At 40.2% G+C, this 25,074-nt stretch overlaps 1 protein-coding gene across 3 annotated transcripts in view; it reads right to left on the bottom strand.

Moving 5' to 3' along the window:
- The window catches only part of PTPRB (protein tyrosine phosphatase receptor type B), a 130,533-nt gene that overhangs the window by 82,477 nt on the left and 22,982 nt on the right, over positions 1 to 25,074 (bottom strand). For 2 of the 3 annotated variants that reach the window (XM_059886183.1, NM_001205297.1), the window contains 1 exon segment: positions 11,679 to 11,952. In XM_059886183.1, coding sequence (XP_059742166.1) covers positions 11,679 to 11,952 — 274 coding nt within the window. 3 annotated transcript variants of the gene reach the window in all.

Here is a 25,074-nt window from a genome sequence, read left to right as displayed (position 1 = left end):
TAAGTCAAGGCAGCAAACTTTGGGACTCCACAGCACAGGTGAGCTAGGAGGACACGGTTCTGTGGTTTATACCCTAGCAGCACAGGTTCACCTAAACAGTGTAGACTCTAGAGTCCTGAATCGGGTCTCCCGCTTTGTAGCTGTATAGCAATTCTGTAACGTCCCTGTGCCTCAGCCGTGTCCTCTATGCAATGCTGATAACAATACTATCTTTTCAGTAGATCTGTTATGAAGATGAAATTGAGTATTTTATCTAGAGAACTTACAAAAGTGTCTGGCATGTGGTGTTCAATGTTTGCTATTATTACTATTACTATTATTCCTCTTCTAGTTGGGACAATCTCGTTATATAAGTAGTGGCAGAGAGAGTGGGCTTTGGAGTCAGAACTCAATTCAAATTTTGGCTCCCTCATGTATCAGTCATGAGACCCTCTGGAAGTTACTTAACCTTCTAAGCCTCCATTTCTCCCCCTGTCTGGTGAACATAACAACAGTACCTATATTCTTAAATGTTTGGAGGAGTAACAAGATATATCAGAGACTTCACCTGATATACAACGTATTCTGTCTGTGAGATCATAAAAAAGAAATTTCCTCCGAATCACTGACAGAATGGAGGCAAAACTGGAATACCATATTTTTTAGAGACTAAACTGATAATGGCATTAATCGCTTTTCTTAAGAAAAAAAAAACTTGGAAAAATCTTATCAATTTATTCTCATGAACTAACTTTCTAACCCTTAAGATAAAATAAATAAAAAAATTCCCAAGATGATTCTCATTTATGGGTTCTTGAGGAAAAACAGTATGGGTTTGTGTCTGTGTGTATGTGTGGCAATATTATTTAAATTTTCTATCCTACATAACAGTCTACAATTATAGACGCCATAATAAAAGGAAAGAACACAATTTCCCCTCACAGAAAGTTTCCTTGTTATCATGAGGTTCTCATAACCCGAGAAACTCAAGAGCAACCTTGTCATAGCCAACTGAGGTGATGCGTTTTTGCTGAAGAGGCATTTTAAGGACAAGAACAAGAGAAAGAGATGCTTTCCAGTGATTGTTCAAATGGAATCAATACTGTCACCTACATGCACAGCGCAGCCAGGTAAAGGTTAAAGAAAGTGACGTTATGATCCTTATGATCTAAACATACATAATTTGCAAAATAAAAGCTATAAAAAATGAATTTTAAGGTTGCGTGCCTAGAGGGTGAAGTTCAGAAATGCAGGCTTTATCTAATCTCTCTGAGCCAGAAAACAAAACAGTCAACCCTTTGTACATCCGCTAGAACAAAGGAACAATGAGATTGGGAAGTGCCTGGGCTGCAAGAACCTGCACTGGAAACAAACACTTAAAACCCCATTTATGCTGTGATAAAGGCCTTTGCTGGCAGACATCCACTATTGCTACGCATGCAGCAGGAGTGCAATAGTTTTCAGACATTTCAGTCTAAGACCAAGGAAAATTCTGCTGTATTAAATTTTTTAAAGTTTTCAATATTTGATTAGAAACAAATTAGGTACTTCCATCAGGATGCTAATTTCAATGATTTCTCTGTCTGTCCATCTATCTACCTATCCATCTATATATCATCTACCTATGTAGATAGGTATCTATCTAGATACCTAGATAGACATATGAAAGAGAGTTTTAATGCTATTTGAAAATTTAGTCATATGTCTGTAATATTATCATATGAAGATCATATGTAATTAGAAAACCCTACTTGACTTATATAATTTATGCTGATGGCTAAAAGTTACCAATGTACACATGTGTGCATTTATAGCCTTTCTTGTTTTTCCATCCACAGCTCTCATACATACAGTAACCAGTGAAGTATTATTAAGCTATGAGAACTATTGGAAACCATAAATCAATAATTTAATCTCAACCAATATATCAAAATTTATCATTAGCCATAAAATTAAGATGTCTTTGTTTGTATTTCTTGCTTCCGGACAGACCTGAAATGTGGAGTGCCAAATGCAAATTCTGCAGTATTCAGCTGCTCAGTTTCAGTAAATTTCATTATCAGGAAGCCCTAGAATTTCATAAGTAGGTTTGCTGTCGATTTGCTTTTTCTGATAAAGTTTAGTCAAATTCCTGAACCAAAACAGATTCTTCCTTTTTTTTTTTTTAATTGACTTAAGGATAGAGAAAAACCCACATGTATAAAATGGAAGTAATATTTTAAAAATTCTTTTGTATAGCCATTAAAGCATTATTATCTATTGCTATAAGAATTTGAGGAGTGTTTAGAATTCAAAATGTTAGTATGTATTTTGGAAACAAACTTAGCCTTATAACAAGAGAGCAGACAATTCATAAGTTAGTTTCAAAAGCTTTTTTTGAAATCATATAGCACAGAGTATACATGCGTAGGATCTGGTCATTTACAATGTGCTTTGGAGAAGACGATAAGAGGCATTAAGTGACTCGTTTACATTACACAGGTAATTCAGCTGAGCTTCTAACATCTGGCTCCCAGTGAGTTCTTTTGTATCACACCTTACTTGTTCCAGGGTGGAAAATGATGACCATGAGTCTCATGGTCAGTATAACAAAAAATCAAACCAGATGTCTAAGAAAAATAATAGACAAATTTATAGAAGCTTCATTTGATGAAGCTTTGATGATGGTTTGGACACTGTAATACAGATAAATGAATAACAACATTAATAAAAGCTAAATCTAATTCCACATCCAGGAACATTCTATCGATTTTTAAAAATTATTTTTCTTGTCTATTCCTTTTTATCTCCTACTCTCTTAACCTGGTGTTCCTTGTGTTGTGTCGGATTACTCCAAGTGTCTTTCTTATTTTCTGTCTTTCTCCCACTATTGCCAAATAATTGCTTTGTATATCTCTCCCATCTGCCATCCTGATTTCCTAGGAAGCACCAAGAATTCTTCATGAGATGAAGTCTGAATTTCTCCACAGAAACTCAAGGTCTCCTCAAGCAGGATACTATCCTCCACCCACCTCTCTAACACACACCTTACGTTTCAGCACTAACTTCAGTCCAAGAGATCTATGTGATTTTATGTGATTACAGAGTCAACTTCTGTACCTTTACAGGAATTATGATACTATTCTAGTTAAAAGCAGGGTGGCTAGGAGACCAGAAGCTGCATTTAGTAGCCCTCTACATAAAACGGTGTGAACATCAACTATTCATATAAACTAATTGGGAATTTTATCATGGAAACACAGTCAGGGTGAGGCAAAAGCCACAAACCATTCCTTGGTATGGGTTTTTGAAAATGGGCAGAAGAAGAAAATGAGAAAGCCACTGCTCTCACAATCTGTAGTTAAATACATTTATAAAGAGGAAGAGCTTCCCAGGTTGCAGTAGTGGTAAAGAACCCACCTTCCAATGCAGGAGACATAAGAGACTCAGATTTGATCCCTGGGTCAGGAAGATCCCCTGGAGGAGAGCATGGCAACCCACTCCAATATTCTTGCTTGGAGAATCTCGTGGACAAAGGAGCCTGGCGGGCTACGGTCCATAGGGTCGCAAACAGTCTGACACGACCGAAGTGACTTAGCACACATGCATAGAGAGGCAAATCTCTTTCAAAGGGCTTCCCTGGTAGCTTTGTGGTAAAGAATCCGCCTGCCTGTGCAGGCAACATGGGTTCAATCCCTGGATCAGGAAGATCCACTGGAGAAGGAAATGGAAACCCACTCCAGTGTTCTTGCCTGGGAAATCCAATGGAGTCTGCTGGGCTACAGCACAAGGGGTTGCAAAAGAGTCGGACAAGACTTAGTGACTAAACAACAACGATTTTATTTTACTTTGTTGCAGTTTGACTATAGTCAGCTTTCTGATTTATAAGATGATGTATACCATATTATGCTAATAATACATTTCATTTATCAACTTTATACATTAGACATAAAGTTCAGGTAGCAAAGAACTTTCAAAGTTTTAACAGCCTTGAAATTAAATCAGGTTAGACAATCACTGCATCATGATTAACAACAGTGAGGGATACCATATTATTTTACAGGTCACCATATTTGGCCTCTGAGAGTCTACAGTTTACTCAGGCACATAGGACTTGTGAAAAAAGTAAACACAGAGGTGACTTATCAGGGAGGCTGACTTTGATGTCACACTATACCTGTGTTCAAATCCCAACGATGTCACTTTAAACAGTGACTTTAGGCAAGTCACTTAACTGCATCGAGGCTAAGTCTCCTCATCTGTAAAATGGGACACCTGCTTTACAGAGTTGCAGTGTTAAGAGGTAATGGAGGCAAAGTGTTAAGTATAGCCCAGGCATGTGGTGAGGCCTCAGAAAATGCCACTTGGTGTGAGCACTGCTACTGTTCTTGCTGTTCAGGGTAATACAGGTCAGTGTCAATGCTGAAAATGCACAAGGGGAATGACATTCAAGGATGAAGATCTCAGAGGTGGGCTTCATGAAGGAAATGAACTTGAGCAAGTTGGAAGGTCAAGCAGGATTTAGAAATCAAAGAGAGGCCATTGCAGAGTGAGAGGGCAGTTTAAGCTTCAGCTGCTGCTGCTGCTAAGTCAAGTCAGTCGTGTCCGACTCTGTGCGACCCAATAGACAGCAGCCCACCAGGCTCCTCCGTCCCTGGGATTCTCCAGGCAAGAACTACAGCACTGAAAAGCTCATTTCCGTCGAGTATTAGAGAACTGTGTCAACACCGAGGGGACCCTGACAGCTGATAGAGACTTTAATACCCTCAGGCCCAGGATATCCTTCAGCAGTCCCACTCTTCTCTTTGATGTTAACAGTGGAGGTTTTCTTGGGAATTCCCTGCTGGTCCAACGGTTAAGAGTCAGTATTTTCATTGCTGGGGCCCTGGGTTTGATCCCTGGTCGGGGAACTAAGATCCTGCACACCACGCAGTGTGCCAGAAAAGCAAAACCAATTGAGATTTTCTCAATATTATATAAATGCAGTATAAAGGGAAGTCCTTTGGCCTCCTCTTCCAAACAGACTGCTGCCCAGAAGTCTCTCTTATGTAGAAATTCATGTGCTGTTGCTTGATGTGTGCTTCTGAACCTGGACATCTCAGTACCAAGGAATTACAGTTAATGTTAGGTCTGATATTGATACTGTGGTTATGTTAAAAATAATGCTTATCATTCAGAAATGCATACTGAAATATTTATAAATGAAATTAAATAATGACTTGGGCTGTGTTGATATGATACATGGTTAGGGAGTGAGTGGGGATATAGATGAAACAAGATTGTCTGTCAGTTAGTAACTGTTAACAGTAGGTAATGTGTAAGTACATGGTCATTCATAATACTATTCTGCTTATTTTTTATGTATTTGGGTTCTTCCGTCTAGAAGGAATAAGAACAAAAGCAAAACCCCCAATCCCTGGAAATCTGTATGTGTATCTACCATGTTAATTTCAGTTGCATAGATTCATCTTTGTTTATATACATTCCTACATATAGAATGGCCTTGACTTCTCCTACAATGTTAGAAAGTAGTCAGCATTATCCTCTATCCCCCAGGGGGATTCCAGGGAATTGGTGTCTGGGAATGGAAGACATAATAAATTTTCTTCCATTTCGTCTGGACAAATTAGATTTTACTTTTTGGTAATGTGCAGAATGCCATGCCCACCTACAGAAGTCAGACTAATGGCAGAAGCTTCCAAACACACACAAAGTCACATTCAGAGAACTAGGTTGGTCCATTTCATATATGGAACTCAACTTGACCTTAAAATTCCTGAAATAAATACCTTGCAAATCGCTGATTCCTAAATACTGAAGCCCATCACCAGAAGTACAACACAATCAAAATCAATATTATTTCATCACACTAACACACTTTTAATCATTATTCTACCCTTGAGTAGGCTAAGTATCTATAGATTTAAAGTATTTTGTAATATATTTTCTTCTCTTTAAAGGTTGAGTTGAAAAGTAACAACAAACTATCACAGGTAATTTGAAAGAACAAAAGCCAACTTAAAAATTATATCCATTCTACAGAGTAATAGAAAGAATAGGAGTAGGAGTTGGGGCCAGTAAGTCAGGGTTCGAGGTCTATGTTTGTTAACAGTATGGATTTGTGATTAGTTAATTCTTATGAATATCAATCTCGTCTCCAACCTGAAAGTAACAACAGGAAACATTTCACACTTAGTATGTAACAACACCGGTTGTAGAATTCATGTCTGAATCAAAACCTCAAAACCTCACACCCTATGAAGTGAGCATTACTTTTATTATTGTCACGATTTTAGAGATTAGAAAAGGTTAATAACTAGGCCAAGGCAACTTGGTTAGTAAGGAATGGAGGCAGCTGCTTTCAGAACTCATCTCTAAATCACTATGTAACCTGTGCCTCATGACACTCCCTCCACAGGATTGCCATGTGGATATAATTAAACAATATATGTTTAAATGTATTAAATATATATATAAACAATATATGTAACATATATATAAACAATCAGTTAAATATATATATTTTATACTTTTACTTATGAAACAAGGTAGATGAAAGTATTTTAAATACTACAGGAGTACAAGACAAATATTAGAGTATTATTTTCTTCTTGGGAAAGACAATAAATACTTCTAAGCATTATAGAATTAACCAGGCATAAGAGGAAATGGTTACCAAAATCTTAATGCCAATGAATAATAGAAAAACTATATCATTATCTCTTGAACTTCAGTATGCAATGATTCACTTTGATATTTGTTTAAAATCAGATGCCCTAGGCTCTACTTTTATTTATTTATTTTTTTAATTTTATTTTTAAACTTTACATAATTGTATTAGTTTTGCCAAATATCAAAATGAATCCGCCACAGGTATACATGTGTTCCCCATCCTGATCCCTCCTCCCTCCTCCCTCCCCATACCATCCCTCTGGGTCGTCCCAGTGCACTAGCCCCAAGCATCCAATATCGTGCATCGAACCTGGACTGGCAACTTGTTTCTTACATGATATTTTACATGTTTCAATGTCATTCTCCCAAATCTTCCCACCCTCTACTTTTAAATTCATCACATATGAGGTAGAAGCCAACAATATGCTTTTATAACAAACCCTGCAACAGATGTTGATGCCATAGGTTACAGACAGTGCTGAAAAATAATGACCTGTGTTTAGAGCTACGTGAGTGTTATGAACTGAATTGCATCTCTCTAAAATTCATATGTTAAAGCCCTAACTACCAATACTTCATAATGTGACTGTATTTGAAGATAAGATCTCTAAAGGGGTAATTGATTAAAATGGGGTCTTTAAGGTGCTTCCTACTCTAATATGACCGGTGTCCTTATAAGAAGAGGAGATTAGATCATAGACGACACAGATGAAGGACCAAGTAAGGACATAGTGAGGTGGTCATCTGCAAGACAGTCAGAGGAGCCTTAGAAGAAACTTGCTGACAACTTGATCTGGGACTTCTAGGCTCTAGAGCCATGAGAAAATACATTTATTGTTAAAGCCACCCAGTCTGTGGTATTTTGTTATGGAAGCCCTGGTAAACTAGTAAAACATGTTGAGGTGGAAATAATAACTGACATAGTAATTAGGTAATTAAAGTTTTTTAAAAGTTAAAAACACAGGAGCTAACGTTAAAGAGCTAATTCTTTTGCCTTTTTGTTTTAGGCTGATTAGCAGGGCTTCCCAGGTGGCGTTAGTGGTAAAGAATCCACTTGCCAATGCAAGAGATGTTAAGAGACTCAGGTTCGATCCCTGGGTTAGGAAGATCCCCTGTAGGAGGGCATGGAAACCCACTCCAGTATTCTTGCCAGGAGAATCCCATGGACAGAGGAGCCTGGTAGGCTACAGTCCACAGGGTCACAAAGAGTTGGACAGGACTAAAGCACACTAGGCTGATTGATAAGAACCTGACAGTGACTAACAAGAAAGTATATGACACAAAGATATTCTTCCTATCGGTAAAGTTCCCTACCATCAGATTACTTCCCTGGGCTCCATAACTTACCTATAACCCAAGGAAAATAGACCATATTTTTACATACATTCAGCTTTCCTGGTGGCTCAGATGGTAAAGCCTCTGCCTGTGATGTGGGAGACCTGGCTTCAATCCCTGAGTTGGGAAGATCCCCTGGAGAAGGAAATGGCAACCCACTCCAGTACGCTTGCCTGGAAAATCCCATGGACAGAGGAGCCTGGTAGGCTACAGTCCATGGGGTCACAAAGGGTCAGATGCAACTGAGCAACTTCACTTTCACTTTCTTTACATACATTTTCCCCCTAAAGTATTAATTTCATTTATTAATATTTGTCTATCATCTATTTATTCATTCATAGGTCCACCCATTCATCTCTCCATTCATCAATCCATCTTTCCATCCAATTAATCAATATTTACTGAACACCTACCATGGGCTAGATGCCATTTTAGGTCCTGAAGAACTACTTCTTATTCGTGGAAAGATAAAAATTCCCCCAAATTTCTAAATGAAAACTCTACAGGTTCATGTAAGCAAACACTAATGTCCTTAGGATACTTTAAGGTAAGGAAATAAATAATCCCCAGTCCAGGGGATTCGGGGCAACTGGTACCTGAAAGGAGAAAAGCCACAATTCAGCTTTAGAGAGGTCCAGGCAGAATGATCAAGTTTTGCCAAATCTTCCAATATTTTAAGGTAATCAATATATCTGGTATTTATGTGAATTTTCAGCTTAATGCTGGTGAAATAATCTGAATTTTTCACAAACATTACATGAACCAAACAAGATCTATCGAAATAAATTATGCAGATAACAAATATTGAAAACCTCCACACTTTTGTGAACACTGGGTCCTCAGAGTCTATATCAGAGGCTGTGCACTGGTGGCCCCTGGGGGTGTCAAGGAGCCTAAATAGTAGATTTTGTTTGGCTCACGTACTGTTTCAACACCCCAGGGGCTACCAGTTTGCAGTCTCTGATCTGTATTCCGAGGACAGAGTATTAACAGAAGTGTTGAGGTTTTCAAATTTATAATCTGTTTCTAATAATTTACAACTAGATAATTTGGCTTTCAAATTATTACAGTTCTTGCATTGATCGTTTATTACCAAATACATCCAAGAGAAGCAGAGCAGGGTATTCAACGGGAAGAAGTGGTAAGGCTCTGTCACCACCCTTATCCTGAACTTCTCTCACCTCTATGGAAGACTACAAGGACAGAGACCATGCTTTGTCATCTTTATTAATCACTACCTGGCCTAATTCCCTACAGTATCTGTGCCTGATAAATGTTTGTTGAACTGAATTTGAATCCACATAGGTTTTCCAATTCTGATTTTAAATCTGGAGTGAAAACTGACTGTTGCTGAAATAGTTCCTATTTAGTTAAATTTTATTTTAAGGTCATGTCTACATTACTAAAATAACTATTTTTAGATAATTTACCAGGAAAAATAACCAGACAAATCCCACTTGGAATGACACAGAGATAATCTAAGCAACTGCTATATCTCCAGCCATATCATGCCTTGCTCTCACTCTATTTTACTCTGTAATGATAACACAGGCATAACGGAATAAGAAAAGGACAACATATCTGAATGACTTTTTTGGTCTGAAGTTATATCTCAGACTCAATATTATGTGACTAGTTGATCCTGCTTTTATAACAATAAAATATGATTTGTGGCATTCATCTCTGTAGCTTACCAATTGATACTAGAGGGATACCAGTACTTTCTCTAAACTTAGAATAAAAACTCACATATGTCCTTAAAATATAGGAAGCACAAAAAGTGCTGACAAAAAATAAATAATCAACCAAAAATATTCTGAAACATTTGTAAAAATATCTTAATTAAAAAATATTTAGTTAAGTAAATTATTTTTAAATATAGAGAATCCTAAGTAAGGTTATACCATCATACAAATAACTATGAAAAACTTATCATTATACAAACATCACTGTTGATCAAATTTCATTCTTCACATTTGGCACGGAGCTCATAAAATTTGTGGTGAAAAGTCTATTTGTAGTACTGTAAAAGATGAATCCTTAAGGAAAATGATGAGACACTGAATGCTAACAACTGTGAATGCTGATTGTCTTTTTTTTAATTCAACATAGTCAATAAAATGCAAATATTTCTTACATTTCACAAATGTCTCTGGACTTGAAACACACGCACTAATTAACTCTAAACTTATTCTAACTAGTGACACCACAGTGAGTTCATTTTTATCAATTTTGTTTTTCAAAAAAGTAAAACCTTTGGGTTAAATCAATGTATTCTTGCTTAATGTCTTCATTTTTTCTCCCTTAAGCTTCTGAAGGCTCATCTGTTTCTAAAAATCATTCTGCTCCATTCAATACAGACACCTTATCAAATGTAAACAACACATCTAGAAGTTCTGTCATAAATATTAGCAATCTGAGTGTTTATGGAACTACCTTCATATACCAAGAAATTAAGAACTTTATAACTAAAAAACCCGGCCACTAAAACTTCTGTAAAATGTTATTATTATGTCAATGATTTTGGACTCTCTTTGATTCTATATAAGAACACAACTGTGTTCTTAACAAGTGGTGCCTCTTTTCAATTCAGGTTCTTGCAAATCTCAGAAATTATCTTTCATCTGAAGTAACTGGGCATTCTTAATAAGAGAATAATTAATTGGCTTATCATATGAATCTGTTTACATTTCCTGACTCTGTTGTGACAGCCCTGATAACTCACCATTCTCACACCTCTCAAAGAACTATAGCTGAAGAAGTGATCTTGGTTCAGGCTGAAAGTGAAAGACTAGCAAGCACAACACATTTCTAAATTTAACTTCCGGAATTTTTCAGTTAAATTTGACTTTCTGGATGAAAGTCAGGCTTCTCTATGGCAACAAATAAAGATAATGTTAAAAGGAAGACTAATAAGGTCATAAAACATGGAAGTCATTAGCGGATTTACAGCATATATGGGGGTGACTCTGGGGATTAATGAGGTAACACGCACAACAGCCCCCGCCTAAGTAAGCTGTTGGTTGGAACCTGGACCTCAATGACCAAGTCTAACACTCTCATTTTACAGATAAGAAAACCGAGGCAGGAAAGACACTCTTACCATGCATGGAAGGTTTAACCAAAAGTGAACAGAAAATGATTGATTTAGGTTGCAGAGTAACCAAAAGATGTTCTTTGATATTGTATGGTTTTAGTTACTCAAGTGATAAAAAAATTAAAAATTTCATATCTTCATTTCGAGGGACTTTTTCTAATTTCCCCCTAAGAATGATTCTATCCCTGATGATTTTCATGTCCTGGTTCCAAAAATAAAACTACGTTGAGGAAAGTCATATCCCTAATCATTGCACTTCCGTTATTTATTCTAAAAACACTGACTTAAAATTATTCCAGGACTTGACTCTTGTGTTGGAAGTTCAAACCCCACCACTTTAACAAATTCCCTCCACAGCCCACTTATTCTCTCTGCTGCTCTCCCTGTTTAAGTGGCTAGTCCGCTGTTTTCAGCACTAGGGACATCTCTGAAAGTCAGCCAAGCTGTTTCTTGCCAGATCTGAGGAGAGTAGAAATCTTTGTCAATAATCTTACAGATGTTTTTACCTTTATTATCATTATTTTGTATGCCTGGAACTCAAAGGAAGCATTGGCTTGAAAAGGTAGGTCTCAGCCAGGAGTGGCCTGGACTTCCAGCTGCACCTGTCACTTTTTACCTGTTTGCAAGACCATAGTTTTCTTTTCTCCATCCAGAGACATAATAGTGAAATTATAGATGGTTCCCGCTTGTAAATCCTCGGAGTTACATCCATAGGTGGTGTTGTCTATCCGTACAGGGTGGCACCACGCGACCCCCGACGTGTCACTGCTGTAGGTGAGGTTAAAGTTACAGGGGAACGCCAAAGTTCTCCACTGGAGAGACACGGACCGGCTGGAGACCCTGGACTCTGTCAAGGTGAAGTTGCATCTCACTGGCTCCCCCAGTCCAGTCTGCAAAGGAACCAGAACAATAGCTGAAGCCCACCATCTATCCCTGCTCAGGGATGAGTCCGTAGCAAGCTCCCCAAGCTGCCTGCACTCACCCCTGGCCCCAGCCTCAGCCCATGCATCCTTTCGCCCTCCAGTCAAGAGAAAAGAAGTGCGTGGCCACTTTTCCCCTAACTGCTTTTTCTCCCGAGCAGCTGGAGAGAGAAGGTGGCTTTTTGCCTTCTGTGGCACGAGTTGTCAGTCTGGCTGGGGACTCAGAAGAGGATCACCGTTCCCCAAGCAGAGGAAGAAATTCTGCCACCTCCCTCTCCAAAATGCAGCCCAGGAGACCAGAGAGCGGAGTGAGAATCTGGTCCTCGGAGGGGAGGGGCGCGGCCGCCCGCGGGGACCTCTTCGCGGCCCCTCACCTGCAGCAGGCTCAGCGCAGTCCACAGGGCCAGCCCGGCTCCATGGCTCCGCATGGCGCTCGGCGGTTCCCCCAAACTCTACTGCGGGGATGGGACGCGCCGCGCGGCCCGACGGCCGGCGGAGCCCGGACCACTTGTTGTGCGCGCTTAGCGCGCCCCGCGGGCGCAGAGCGCCGGCCTCCGGGCTGGGGACGCGCGGGGGCCGCCGCAGCCGCTGCTGCTGCTGCCGCCCCGGGCGGGCTGCCGACGCGAGAGGCGGCTGGGGCCGGCAGCGCGCCGCCCTTCCCACGCTGCCATTCTGACCCGCGCTGCCTCGCCCCGGGCCCCGGCCGCGGACTTCCGCAATCAAAAGGCAATTTCCTCGTCTCCCGGCAAAGGAACAATGCTCCGGCGAGGGAGGGAGCCCCGCGGAGCAAAGGCTTGAGGCTGCCAAGGGGGCACGAGGTGGGCCAAGCTACCCGCGCCGCCCCTCGCCGCCGCCTCCCCCTCCAGGGGTCCCGGCCGCGTCCGCGGAGGTCTGCCTCCTTCTGCGCGAATTTCACTTTTTTCCCACCCTGTGGTCCTCAACCCCACCGTCTTCACACAATCTGGACTGCCCCCTCTCACTTTCCAGCTCCCCACCCCGCCCTCTTCCTCCCCCCACACCCTGCGCCTCCCCTCCCTGTCTTCCTTCCTATCTTCCTCATCTGCTTTCTCCAGGGTCTCTTTTCCCAGGATTAAACTTGACCACAGCAGATTTTCCTAGGTCGCCTCACGCTTTCCTAAAGCTTTTTATTAGAGTGCTACTGCCTTTCTCACCTCAAAGCATTCATTTGTCTCAAGGCGCATCCCCCTGACACCACCAAGAGAAAGACCCTAAAATGGTGGTGTCCATTGTCAACTTGGCCTTCATTTTTTCCTGCCATTCACTTTCCCCTTTCTCTTGTGTAGAGGTCTGTGCCCTCCCCAGATGTTATGCAAATAGTCCTAACCAAGAACATACATAATCACCACCATTTGTTCAGCCCACAAGCAAAGCAGTTTCATTACTGACGGTTCAGTAGTTAAAGTCGTTTTCATCTATAATTGAATATAAGAAAGCAATATGAACTCTGATTTGAGGGAAATACCTTTAATGGCCCAGCTCCCCATATATTACAAAAAAGCAAAATTCACTTAGTTTCAAGCACTAACTTTGTGCTAACTTTTAGCAGTTGCCTCAGTACCTGAGTAATCATGTATCTGAAAATTTTAAAAGTTCCCAATAAATGAAGAGCAAATGGCAGTCCACTTCAGTATTCTTGCCTGGGAAATCCCATGGACAGAGGAGCCTGGGGATTTATAGTTCATGGGGTCCCAAAGAGTCGGACAGGACTGAGGTGATAGTAGCAAAGTATTGCAACAAGCTTCTAATGTTTGGTTACTTTTCTTTGGGTGCCATCTCTGACAATTGCTGCTGCTGCTGCTAAGTCGCTTCAGTCGTGTCCGACTCTGTGCGACCCCATAGACGGCAGCCCACCAGGCTTCCGCGTCCCTGGGATTCTCCAGGCAAGAACACTGGAGTGGGTTGCCATTTCCTTCTCCAATGCATGAAAATGAAAAGGGAAAGTGAAGTCACTCAGTAGTGTCCGACTCTAGCGACCCCATGGACTGCAGCCTACCAGGCTCCTCGGTCCATGGGATTTTCCAGGCAAAAGTACTGGAGTGGGTTGCCATTGCCTTCTCAATTGCTAAGAGAGGAGATTTTCAAAACAGAATGGTAGAGCTACATTAATTGGAAAGATGACATTCTTTTCTCTTTCAAATAGATTATACATAAAGGTATATTATTGAATACTATATCAAATGTATCTACTTTGAGGAAAAAAAGTAAAGAAGTGAAAATTATTTCAGTTCTTTCAGAAATCATGTTTTGTTTTGTTTAATTAATGAAAAAATGAAGTTTCTACTCCTTGGAAGATTCTATGGGTTGTTACTCTGCAGCTACACTGCTGCTGCTGCTGCTAAGTCGCTTCAGTCGTGTCCGACTCTGTGAGACCCCATAGACGGCAGCCCACCAGGCTCCTCCGTCCCTGGGATTCTCCAGGCAAGAACACTGGAGTGGGTTGCCATTTCCTTCTCCAACGCATGAAAGTGAAAAGTGAAAGTGAAGTTATTCAGTCCTGTCCAACTCTTCGACACCCGATAGACTGTAGCCTACCAGGCTCCTCCATCCATGGGATTTTCCAGGCAAGAGTACTAGAGTGGAATGCCATTTCCTTCTCCAGCAGCTAGACTAGAGATCTCAAATCTCCTTTTCAAGTCACAAATACTCAAAGAAGGTCAAACCTAAAATATGTATGTATTTTAAGGAAAATGGAATCTTTCTTATTTATTTGCCCAGGTCACTGGTCTTAATAAAGAACGCTTTACCCTCCATATTTTACCCCTCAAATTCAATGGCTATTCACAGCCTAGCATGCCTTTCAGCATCATCAGAGACACTCCTCTTCTCTCCGCTTTAGATACTGTAAACCTACAAGCTGCCTTTGACCTTTACAGGAGTCTTTTTCAGCTTTATTCTTTTTTAACATCACCATTTCCCTTTCTGGTGTTTTCAGAAAGCAATGTGATTTCCTTGTCTGTAAAACTGGAATAATGCCTACTCTAAATACTTCCCAGAGAGATTATGAAGAATAAGATTACATATTTTAAAGCACCTTTGCAAACTTTAATGTGCTGTCCAAGTGCCAGTTAACCTAGTAACAGACTGCATCTAAATCACACACTTCACTCTTTTTTAAGTTCATCCATTGCGTAGGATCCACTTACCTAACTTCTGCTGGCCATCCTTCTCTGTCTTTTTCAGTGAGGTTTTTGCATTTTTTTTCTCATAGATTGGCCCCCCAGTTTGGAATCTTTCCACTCTAATTTACTAAATACTCCTCTTTCCTTTGCACAAAACTTCATTAAATCTTATTTTTTCTGTTCTCCAAGCTTTCTCATTCTTTTTTTTTTTTAATATTATATTACCAACTTACTGTACCCTATCAGTTAACTTCAAAATTGTATTTTTTATATATAATATACTGTCTGAATATAATGCAATATACTGCCTTATAATAGAGGCAACTACACACACAAAAAGAAGTGAAGAGGACTAGTCAAACAAGGCAATAACAAAATATCCCCACCACACTCTTCAAATGCTTCTAAAGTCTATAATTAATAGTGACCTGCTAATAATAACCCTGGGGATAGGAATTAGGAAAAGGAGGAGCAATTTTTTTAAGTACAATGATTTTATTATTGATCTATCAGAGAGACATTGTACATTTAAGATTGTGTGTCTTTTATCTATTTTGATACCAATGTGTATGAAGAATTACAGCAATCTATGAAGGACTAGGAGTCAGAGATTTTTTTTTCCAAAGATATATAATTACTATTTTGTTTTGTTGAGAATCTTAAGGCTCATGGCAAAGCCCCCAATTAATTAGTGGGTCCTAAATAACCCATAAGAATGAATATATTATGAAATGAGAGAAAGTTTAAACTCAGGTTTTTACTGATTACATTTTAAAGGCTGATTTTCCTTTTAGAAACACTTGTATGAATATGAAAAATTAGAGAGATGTGTAGTAGATTCAAGGCAGTAAGGGACTGGGAAAATCTGCCAGATAACATCTTTTACAAAAGGAGTTTATTTGAAACTACTGTACAAAGTATAAATAAAATAATTCATTTTGTTCTTTGTTCTCATCGTTGTTTGGAATTCCTCAACTTCTTTTGAACCTATTTATCCTGTTTAATTCCCTGGAGAAGGAAATGGCAACCCACTCCAGTATTCTTGCCTGGAGAATCCCATGGAGGAGGAGCCTGGTGGGCTACAGTCCATGGGGTTGCAAAGAGTCGGACACGACTGAGCGACTTCACTTTCACTAGTGAAGGACAGAGCCTGGCATGCTGAAGTCCATAGGGTCACAAAGAATCAGACAGGACTTAGCGACTAAACAACAACAAATCCTGTTTAATGCCACTGCATTTGCTTTATAAGTTACTGCGTTCCAGAAATTTAGAGTCAGCCTCTGTAACTTTTCAAGGATAACTTCTCTTTGCCACTATGAAATCTTTTCCAGACTGCATGGGAAGGGTGGGGCTGTTTTTTTTTATTAGATATGTATCTAAAATCAAACTGATGGTTAAACAACTGCCTTTTAAACAAATAGTCATAACAATTAATGAATAATTTCTCTAAGTGACATTCATTAATTATGAATTCATAGATGATAGCATGATTCTTTTCATGTTATGAACATACATGTTGAATGATACAACTGATCATCAGGGGTCCCGGGGCCAGGTTTTGAGAATTGTTACTTTACATCCAAGTTTGAGCAGGGTGCAGAGAAGTTTGAGGGGATGCAGGGAGAGTGGATTGGTAAATCTGATTGGTTAATTCAAACTTCTCACTCATGACCTAAAAGGTCTTTCATGACCTGGCCTCTGCTCACCGCATGCCTCTCTCTTGCTTGGCTCTTATGCTCTAGCACCCTGGGTCTAATAATCCATTTACTCATTCATTTAGCAAATACTGACTGAGCACCTACTGTGTGCCAAGACTTGTATAAGTTATGGAGACACCCTAAGGAGCTGACTCTTTTCTGCTCCAGGGCCTTTGTGCTTGCAGTTTTCTCTTGGACCACTCCTGCCCACAGCCTCTTCTTAGCTATCTTCTCAGTCTTTAGATCTCAGCCTAAACACATCCCTGTGGGGCCAGACCCTTTCTGACCTCCTGGGGTTAAGTGTGCCGTTATCAATTGTCATCTCAGCAATCCATTTATTTAATTCTGCACATTAATGACACTTGGTAATAATCTAATTATTTTATACACTTGTATACTATCTGTCTTCTCTGGCTATGCAGAGAATTCCTTGTGGGCAGAGTCTTTGTCTGTCTTGCTTCTCTGCACAGAACTTGGCAGTATGGTGGAGTTTCAACAAGTATTTTTTGAATGCATAGATGAATGAATGAATGAGTGAGTCTTTGTAGCTGCTCAATAAATAATGTCATCTGAATAAATACTTTAAACAAGCCCTTCTAGACATGTTCCTGCTGTATACCTCAGAGATCATCTTGAAAGGGAGAGAGGGTGAGAGGAGAGAAGAAGAGAAGATTGATTTTGAAGAGAAAGAGTTGGGAAAAGATGAGTGGGAGGGAAAATGGAGAAAAAGAAGAAAGGGGAGGGAAGGAGTAATCTTTAGGACTGCTGCTGCTGCTGCTAAGTCGCGTCAGTCGTGTCCGACTCTGTGCGACCCCATAGACGGCAGCCCACCAGGCTCCCCCGTCCCTGGGATTAGGACAGTGGTTCTCAAAGGCTAGAATCAGCATCATCTGAGAACTTGCTAGAAACATAAAATCTTACGGCTCTACCACAATCTGAAGAATTTGAAATGTTCTGGTGGAGCTCAATAATGTGTGTGTGGTGTTTAACAAGCTTTCCTGCTTTAGTTGGTGAGAAAAAGCTATCCAAATTCCAGTAAGAAGTCTTAGATTGTCAGTCCCAAACCCTGAATCCTGAACCAGATCATTTTATATTAAAGAAAGTTAATGATACTTCATTCTTTTAAATTTCACTGAGCTCTCCAGTTACAAGAAATACATTGATGATTTAAAAGGTTTTGAACAGTTTTAGAAGTTGTCAAGTAAAGTGGTGACATAATATATAACATAGTATATATTTTATATAGTATATTTACAATATGTATTATATGTACATTTTGATATTTAACACTTCTCCATAAAGTACAGATGCTAAAGGGAAAATGATCAACATGCAGCAAACAATAGATGACATGCCAATTCTGATGCCTTTTTTATGCAGCTCTTATGTCTGTTTCCTCAGAGATTTTTAAAAAGAAAAAAGCCTAGCAATTAGGGAATGTGTCAATTAAAAACAATTACAGGATGGCAAATCCTTTTCTCTGTTTAAATTTGGACTGGCTCTATAAGTAAATGACAGCAGAAGTGAATACAATTTTAACCTGCCACAGGTGTCATGCATTTTAAAAGGGATTTATAAAAATTTAAGGTAAGATAATTTTGATAAGCAGTTTTCTAAAAAGGACCGTGACTTTTGTATTTAGAGATACTATTTTGGGATACATTTCAAGGAAGCTTTCTAGCTTCCTAGATCGTAGCCTTACTAGGTCATAGGTCTCCAGGAAAATGGAAACAAATACAAACATTTGGAGGTGGTTTAATGAGGGGGTGGACTAAATGAGAAGGTACATGTTATATGAATAGCACTTCCCTGGCTAAAGGGCACAAGTGTTAGACAGTGTGAGTAGTAATAATAGTATATGAAAGCAATAAATCATGGATGCTGAGCACCCAGCAATGCTAGAGAATGACAAAGTCCATGAATGAGAATGTCTTTCTGAGCACATCCAAATAATAATAAACTACCCTCTCTGTCAATCCCATACCCAAGAGGAACTCTCCAGTAGATCGACACAAAAGACATTCACTGGCTGCTCTGACTGTTGGCCGTGCCAAGATTTTTTTTAAATCCTGGAAGGGAGGGGTGGGAGTGCCGGATGTGTCACTAGCAGCAGCCCCACCATCTCTCCCAGACACATCTCTAAGGTTTCCTGGTATTTTTTTTCTCTACATAAATTTCTCACCCTCTTCCCTTCCCCCACTTTTTAATTTTAATCTGGAGGAAATGGGCTTTGCATAGCTTTTGTCAGAGCTTTATAACTGTACACAGAATGACTTAAAACCAGATGTGACTGTAAACGAATCACTTTTCCAGTCTCAAGCGATTCTGTTGCATCTTCATTCCCACGTTTCACGTGCTGTCACCCCCACCCGAGCAAATGAATTGGCTCACATATGCACCAAAGCAAGAGGTTAATGTGGCCAGTGGGGATGTCTATATGGGTGTGACTGCTATACATTCCACTGTCAGGAGCTAGGTCATGATTCTCACGACTATCCAAGCCCTAGGATAGTAAATAAACAAAAGATGGCTAACACTGGCTTTAAGGAAAAGGAGAACAAAAGCAAAAATCACACATCTCGTTGCCCTTAGAAAGGGATGATTGGAGGGTAAAGATTCTTTTTTTCTGTGTATCATATTAGACTGTTGACTAAGATCAAGTGTAGTATGGGGGCTTCCCAGGTGGCACAGTGGTAAAAAAATCTGTCTGCCAATTCAGGAGATGCAAGAGATACAGGTTTGACCCCTGGGTCGGGAAGATCCCCTGGAGTAGGAAATGGCAACTTGCTCGGATATTCTTGCCTGAAAAACTACATGGACAGAGAAGCCTGGTGGGCAGCAGTCCTTGGGGTTGCAAAGAGTTGGACACAACTGAGCAACTGAACACACATCATGTTAGAACATTATTTCCCAAGAATTCTCTGGAGGTTGTAAACAGAGGACTCTAGTCAGCACATATTCCTTTTTTGCTTTTATAGTGTGATCTTAATTTTTTTTTTAATGGCATAAGCAGATAATTTTGAGAAAAATAGATTTTTCATGGTAAAAAGTCTGAATTTTGATTTTTCATTTAAAAAAATTAAAAAATGGAGGCTTGCTGGGCCCCGATCCTGCCCACCTCTTCCATATAGCTTTCCCATTCCACCCTTCTCTATTGGATGAGGCAGACACAGGGCATCTTAGAGTCCTCTGAATGTTGGAGCTGACAGTGACCATAGTGAAAAATCAAAGGGTCTTACCATGTTTTTCAAAAATACAATGATAAAACCATCAGCTACATTAGAAAACTCTTGAAGGACGAAGTCTTGGCTCTTTGTTATCTTCCCATGCCCATGTTCTAGGACTCAATGACTGTTCATTTAGCTAACAGTAAATATTCATACCTCACCACTCAACAAGGACACAGCTAAGTATTGGGGAATCTTTAAATAATTGTATTCTTCAGTTGTTCCAATGCAGATGTGGAACCCTCAGTTCAGTTCAGTTGCTCAGTTGTGTCCAACTCTTTGTGATCCCACGGACTGTAGCACACCAGGCCTCTCTGTATATCACCAACTTCCAGAATTTACTCAAACTCATGTCCATTGAGTTGGTGATGCCATCCAACCATCTCCACCTCTGTCGTCCCCTTCTCTTCCTGCCTTCACTCTTTCCCAGCATCAGGGTCTTTTAAAATGAGTCAGTTCTTCACATCAGGTGGCCAAAATACTGGAGTTTCAGCTTTAGCATCAGTCCTTCCCATGAATATTCAGGGATGATTTCCTTAGGATGGACTGGTTGGATCTCCTTGCAGTCCAAAGGACTCTCAAGAGTCTTTTCCAACACCACAGTTCAAAAGCATTAATTCTTTGGTGCTCAGCTTTCTTTATAGTCCAACTCTCATATCCATACATGACTACTGGAAAAACCATAGCCTTGACTAACTGGACCTTTGTTGGCAAAGTAATGTCTCTGCTTTTTAATATGCTGTCTAGGTTGGTCATAACTTTTCTTCCAAGGAGCAAGCGTCTTTTGATTTCCTGGTTGCAGTCACCATCTTCAGTGATTTTGGAGCCCCCCAAAACAAAGTCTGTCACTATTTCCATTGTTTCTCCATCTATTTGCTATGAAGTGATGGGATCAGATGCCATGATCTTCATTTTTTGAAGGCTGAGTTTTAAGCCAGGCGTTTCACTCTGCTCTTTCACCTTCATCAAGAGGCTTTTTAGTTCCTCTTCACTTTCTGCCTTAAGGGTGGTGTCATCTGCATATCTGAGGTTATTGATATTTCTCCTGGCAATCTTGGTTCCAGCTTATGCTTCTTCCAGCCCAGTGTTTCTCATGGTGTACTCTGCATATAAGTTAAATAAGCAGGGTGACAATATACAGCCTTGACATACTCCTTTCCCAATTTGGAACCAGTCTGTTGTTCCATGTCCAGTTCTAACTGTTGCTTCCTGACCTGCGTACAGATTTCTCAGGAGGCAGGTAAGGTTGTCTGGTATTCCCATCTCTTGAAGAATTTTCCACAGTTTATTGTGATCCACACAGTCAAAGGCTTTGGCATAGTCAATACAGCAGAAGTAGATGTTTTTCTGGAACTCTCTTTCTTTTTCGATGATCCAACAAATGCTGGCAATTTGATCTCTGGTTCCTCTGCCTTTTCTAAATCCAGCTTGAACATCTGGAAGTTCACAGTTCACATACTGTTGAAGCCTGGCTTGGAGAATTTTGAGTATCACTTTGCTAGCATGTGAGATGAGGGCAATTGTGCGGTAGTTTGAGCATTCTTTGGCATTGCCTTTCATTGGGATTGGAATGAAAACTGATCTTTTCCAGTCCTGTGGCCACTGCTGAGTTTTCCAAATTTGCTGGCATATTGAATGCAGCACTTTTACAGCATCATCTTTTCAGTTCAGTTCAGTTCAGTTGCTCAGTCGTGTCCAACTCTTTGAGACCCCATGAACCGCAGCACGCCAGGCCTCCCTGTCCATCACCAACTCCCGGAGTTCACCCAAACCCATGTCCATTGAGTCAATGATGCCATCCAGCTATCTCATCCTGTCGTCCCCTTCTCCTCCTGCCTTCAATCTTTTCCAGCATCAGGGTCTTTTCAAATGAGTCAGCTCTTCACATCAGGTGGCCAAAGTATTGGAGTTTCAGATTCAGCATCAGTCCTTCCAATGAACACCCAGGACTGATCTCTTTTAAGATGGACTGGTTGGATCTCCTTGTAGTCCAAGGGACTCTCAAGAGTCTTCTCTAACACCACAGTTCAAAACCATTGATTCTTTGGCACTCAGATTTCTTTATAGTCCAACTCTCACATCCATACATGACCATTGGAAAAACCATAGCCTTGACTAGATGGACCTTTGTTGATAAAGTAATATCTCTGCTTTTCAATATGCTGTCTAGGTTGGTCATAATGTTCCTTCCAAGGATCTTTTAATTTCATAGCTGCAATCACCATCTGCAGTAATTCTTGGAGCCCAGAAAAATAAAGTCAGCCACTGTTTCCAATGTTTCCCCATCTATTTGCCATGAAGTGATGGGACCGGATGCCATGATCTTCGTTTTCTGAATGTTGAGCTTTAAGCCAACTTTTTCACTCTCTCTTTCACCTTCATCAAGAGGCTCTTTAGTTCTTCTTCACTTTCTGCCATAAGAGTGGTGTCATCTGCATATCTGAGGTTATTGATATTTCTCCTGGCAATCTTGATTCCAGCCTGTGCTTCCTCCAGCCCAGCATTTCTCATGATATAATCTGCATATAAGTTAAATAAGCAGTGTGACAACATACAGCCTTGACGTACTCCTTTTCCTATTTGGAACCAGTCTGTTGTTCCATGTCCAGTTCTAACTGTCCTGCATACAAGTTTCTCAAGAGGCAGGTCAGGTGGTCTGGTATTCCCATCTCTTTCAGAATTTTCCAGTTTATTGTGCCACACAGTCAAAGGCTTTGGCATAGTCAATAAAGCAGAAATAAATGTTTTTCTGGAACTCTCTTGCTTTTTTGATGATCCATTGGATGTTGGTAATTTTATTTCTGGTTCTTCTGCCTTTTCTAAAACAAGCTTGAGCATCTGGAAGTTCATGGTTCACGTATTGCTGGAGCCTGGCTTGGAGAATTCTGAACATTACTTTACTAGCGTGTGAGATGAGTGCAATTGTGTGGTAGTTTGAAATAGCTCAACTGGAATTTCATTACCTCCACTAGTTTTGTTCATAGTGATGCTTCCTAAGGCCCACTTGACTTTGCATTCCATGACGTTTGGCTCTAGGTGAGTGATTACACCATTGTGATTATCTGGGTCATGAAGATCTTTTTTGTATGGCTCTTTTGTGTATTCTTGCTACCTCCTCTTAATATCTTCTGCTTCTGTTAGGTCCATACCATTTCTGTCCTTTATTGTGCCCATCTTTGCATGAAATGTTCCCTTGGTGTCTCTGATTTTCTTGAAGAGATCTCTAGTCTTTCCCATTCTATTGTTTTCCTCTATTTCTTTGTACTGATCCCTGAGGAAGGCTTTCTTATCTCTCCTTGCTGTTCTTTGGAACTCTGCATTCAAATGGGTATATCTTTCTTTTCTCCTTTGCCTTTTGCTTCTCTTCTTTCCACAGCTATTTGTAAAGCCTCCTCAGATAACCATTTTGCCCTTTAGCATTTCTTTTTCTTGGGAATGATCTTGATCCTTGCCTCCTGTACAATGTCACGAAGCTCTGTCCATAGTTATTCAGGCACCTTGTCTCTCAGATCTAGTCCCTTGAATCTATTTCTCACTTCCACTGTATAATTGTAAGGGATTTGATTTAGGTCATACCTGAATGGTCTAGTTGTTTTCCATACTTCCTTCAATTTAAATCTGAATTTGGCAATAAGGAGTTCATGATCTGAGCCACAGTCATCTCCTGGACTTGTTTTTGCTGAGTGTATAGAGCTTCTCCATCTTTGCCTGCAAAGAATATAATCAATCTGATTTTGGTGATGTTCCTGTGTAGAGTTTTCTCTTGTGTTGTTGGAAGAGTTGCTATGATCAGTGCATTCTCTTGGCAAAACTGTATTAGCCTTTGCCCCACTTTATTCTGTACTCCAAGGCCAAATTTGCCTGTTACTCCAGGTATTTCTTGACTCCCTACTTTTGCATTCCAGTCTCCTGTATGAAAAGGACATCTTTTTTGGGGTGTTAATTCTAGAAGGTCTTGTAGGTCTTCATAGAACTGTTCGACTTCACCTTCAACTTCACCTTCAAGGGGCATAGACTAGGATTACTGTGATATTCAATGGTTTACCTTGGAAATGAACAGAGATCTTTCTGTTGTTTTTGAGATTGCATCCAAGTAATTCATTTCGGACTCTTTTGTTGAGGTTTGTGGAACCCTCAGCATGATAGAATTCAAGAATACCTAGTACCTAAACCTTCAGATAAATTAGTGCCTAAGCAACCTTTGACTCCACGAAAGATCTAATTCTTCTGGAATTATCCAGAGGTCATTGGTTTCAGACCACCAAGATCAAAACTCTTAGCAAATCATCTATCGTGGCATTCTCTCTTCAACTCTGCCGTCCTGGGCTGGAATTACAGCCTCGTGCAAAGAGGCGCAAGTGTAAATGTTCACAGATACAGATGAAGGGCAAGCACCTGATAAAGATGCATTGGCAGTGTGTGCTCATCGACCCAGGTCTACTTGAGATCCAGATAAAAAGAGCTCTGATGAGAAAACAGGTACCTCCTGTGTACTTCCCAAACAGACAGTACCCCAGTGGTGACCTCGTCTGGATTTAGCAGTGGTAGGATTCTGTTGCCAGCTCACCCAAAGAGTGGGAAGAATCAAGAAAATTTTCCCTTCAGAGACATTCCCTAGAATTCATAGAGTTTCCCCTTTCAGTGACTTTTTGCCATATTTCATAATAATTGGTTTTCAAAGCTGTTATCCTGTGAGTGAACCATGTGAGTAAAACCAGTATGTAACTGGGGTAAATTGTAGAGATTTAAAGAACTTAGCAGTCTTTTCCAGAGCATCTTTATCTTCATACTTATCAGCTGGCTCACCCACAAGTTCTGACCCCTGGATTTACTGTTCTTTCTTGCAAATTCATCATCATTTCTCATGATGTTTGCTATCCTCTCCCCCCACCCAACCCTCTCTCCTCCTGGTCCTTGAAGAAGATGGACAGATCTTCTTAGGTCTGAGCCACTGGTTTACCCCTAACTCAAGAGCATCCCTTGGATTCTGCCCTATACAAGCCCTGAAGCAAATCACTCCTTTTATTT

This window comes from Bos taurus, chromosome 5 (genome assembly GCF_002263795.3).
Source record: "Bos taurus isolate L1 Dominette 01449 registration number 42190680 breed Hereford chromosome 5, ARS-UCD2.0, whole genome shotgun sequence".
NCBI lineage: Eukaryota > Metazoa > Chordata > Mammalia > Artiodactyla > Bovidae > Bos > Bos taurus.
Note: the sequence above shows the minus strand (reverse complement) of the source record. Positions and strands in the feature narration are given on the sequence as shown.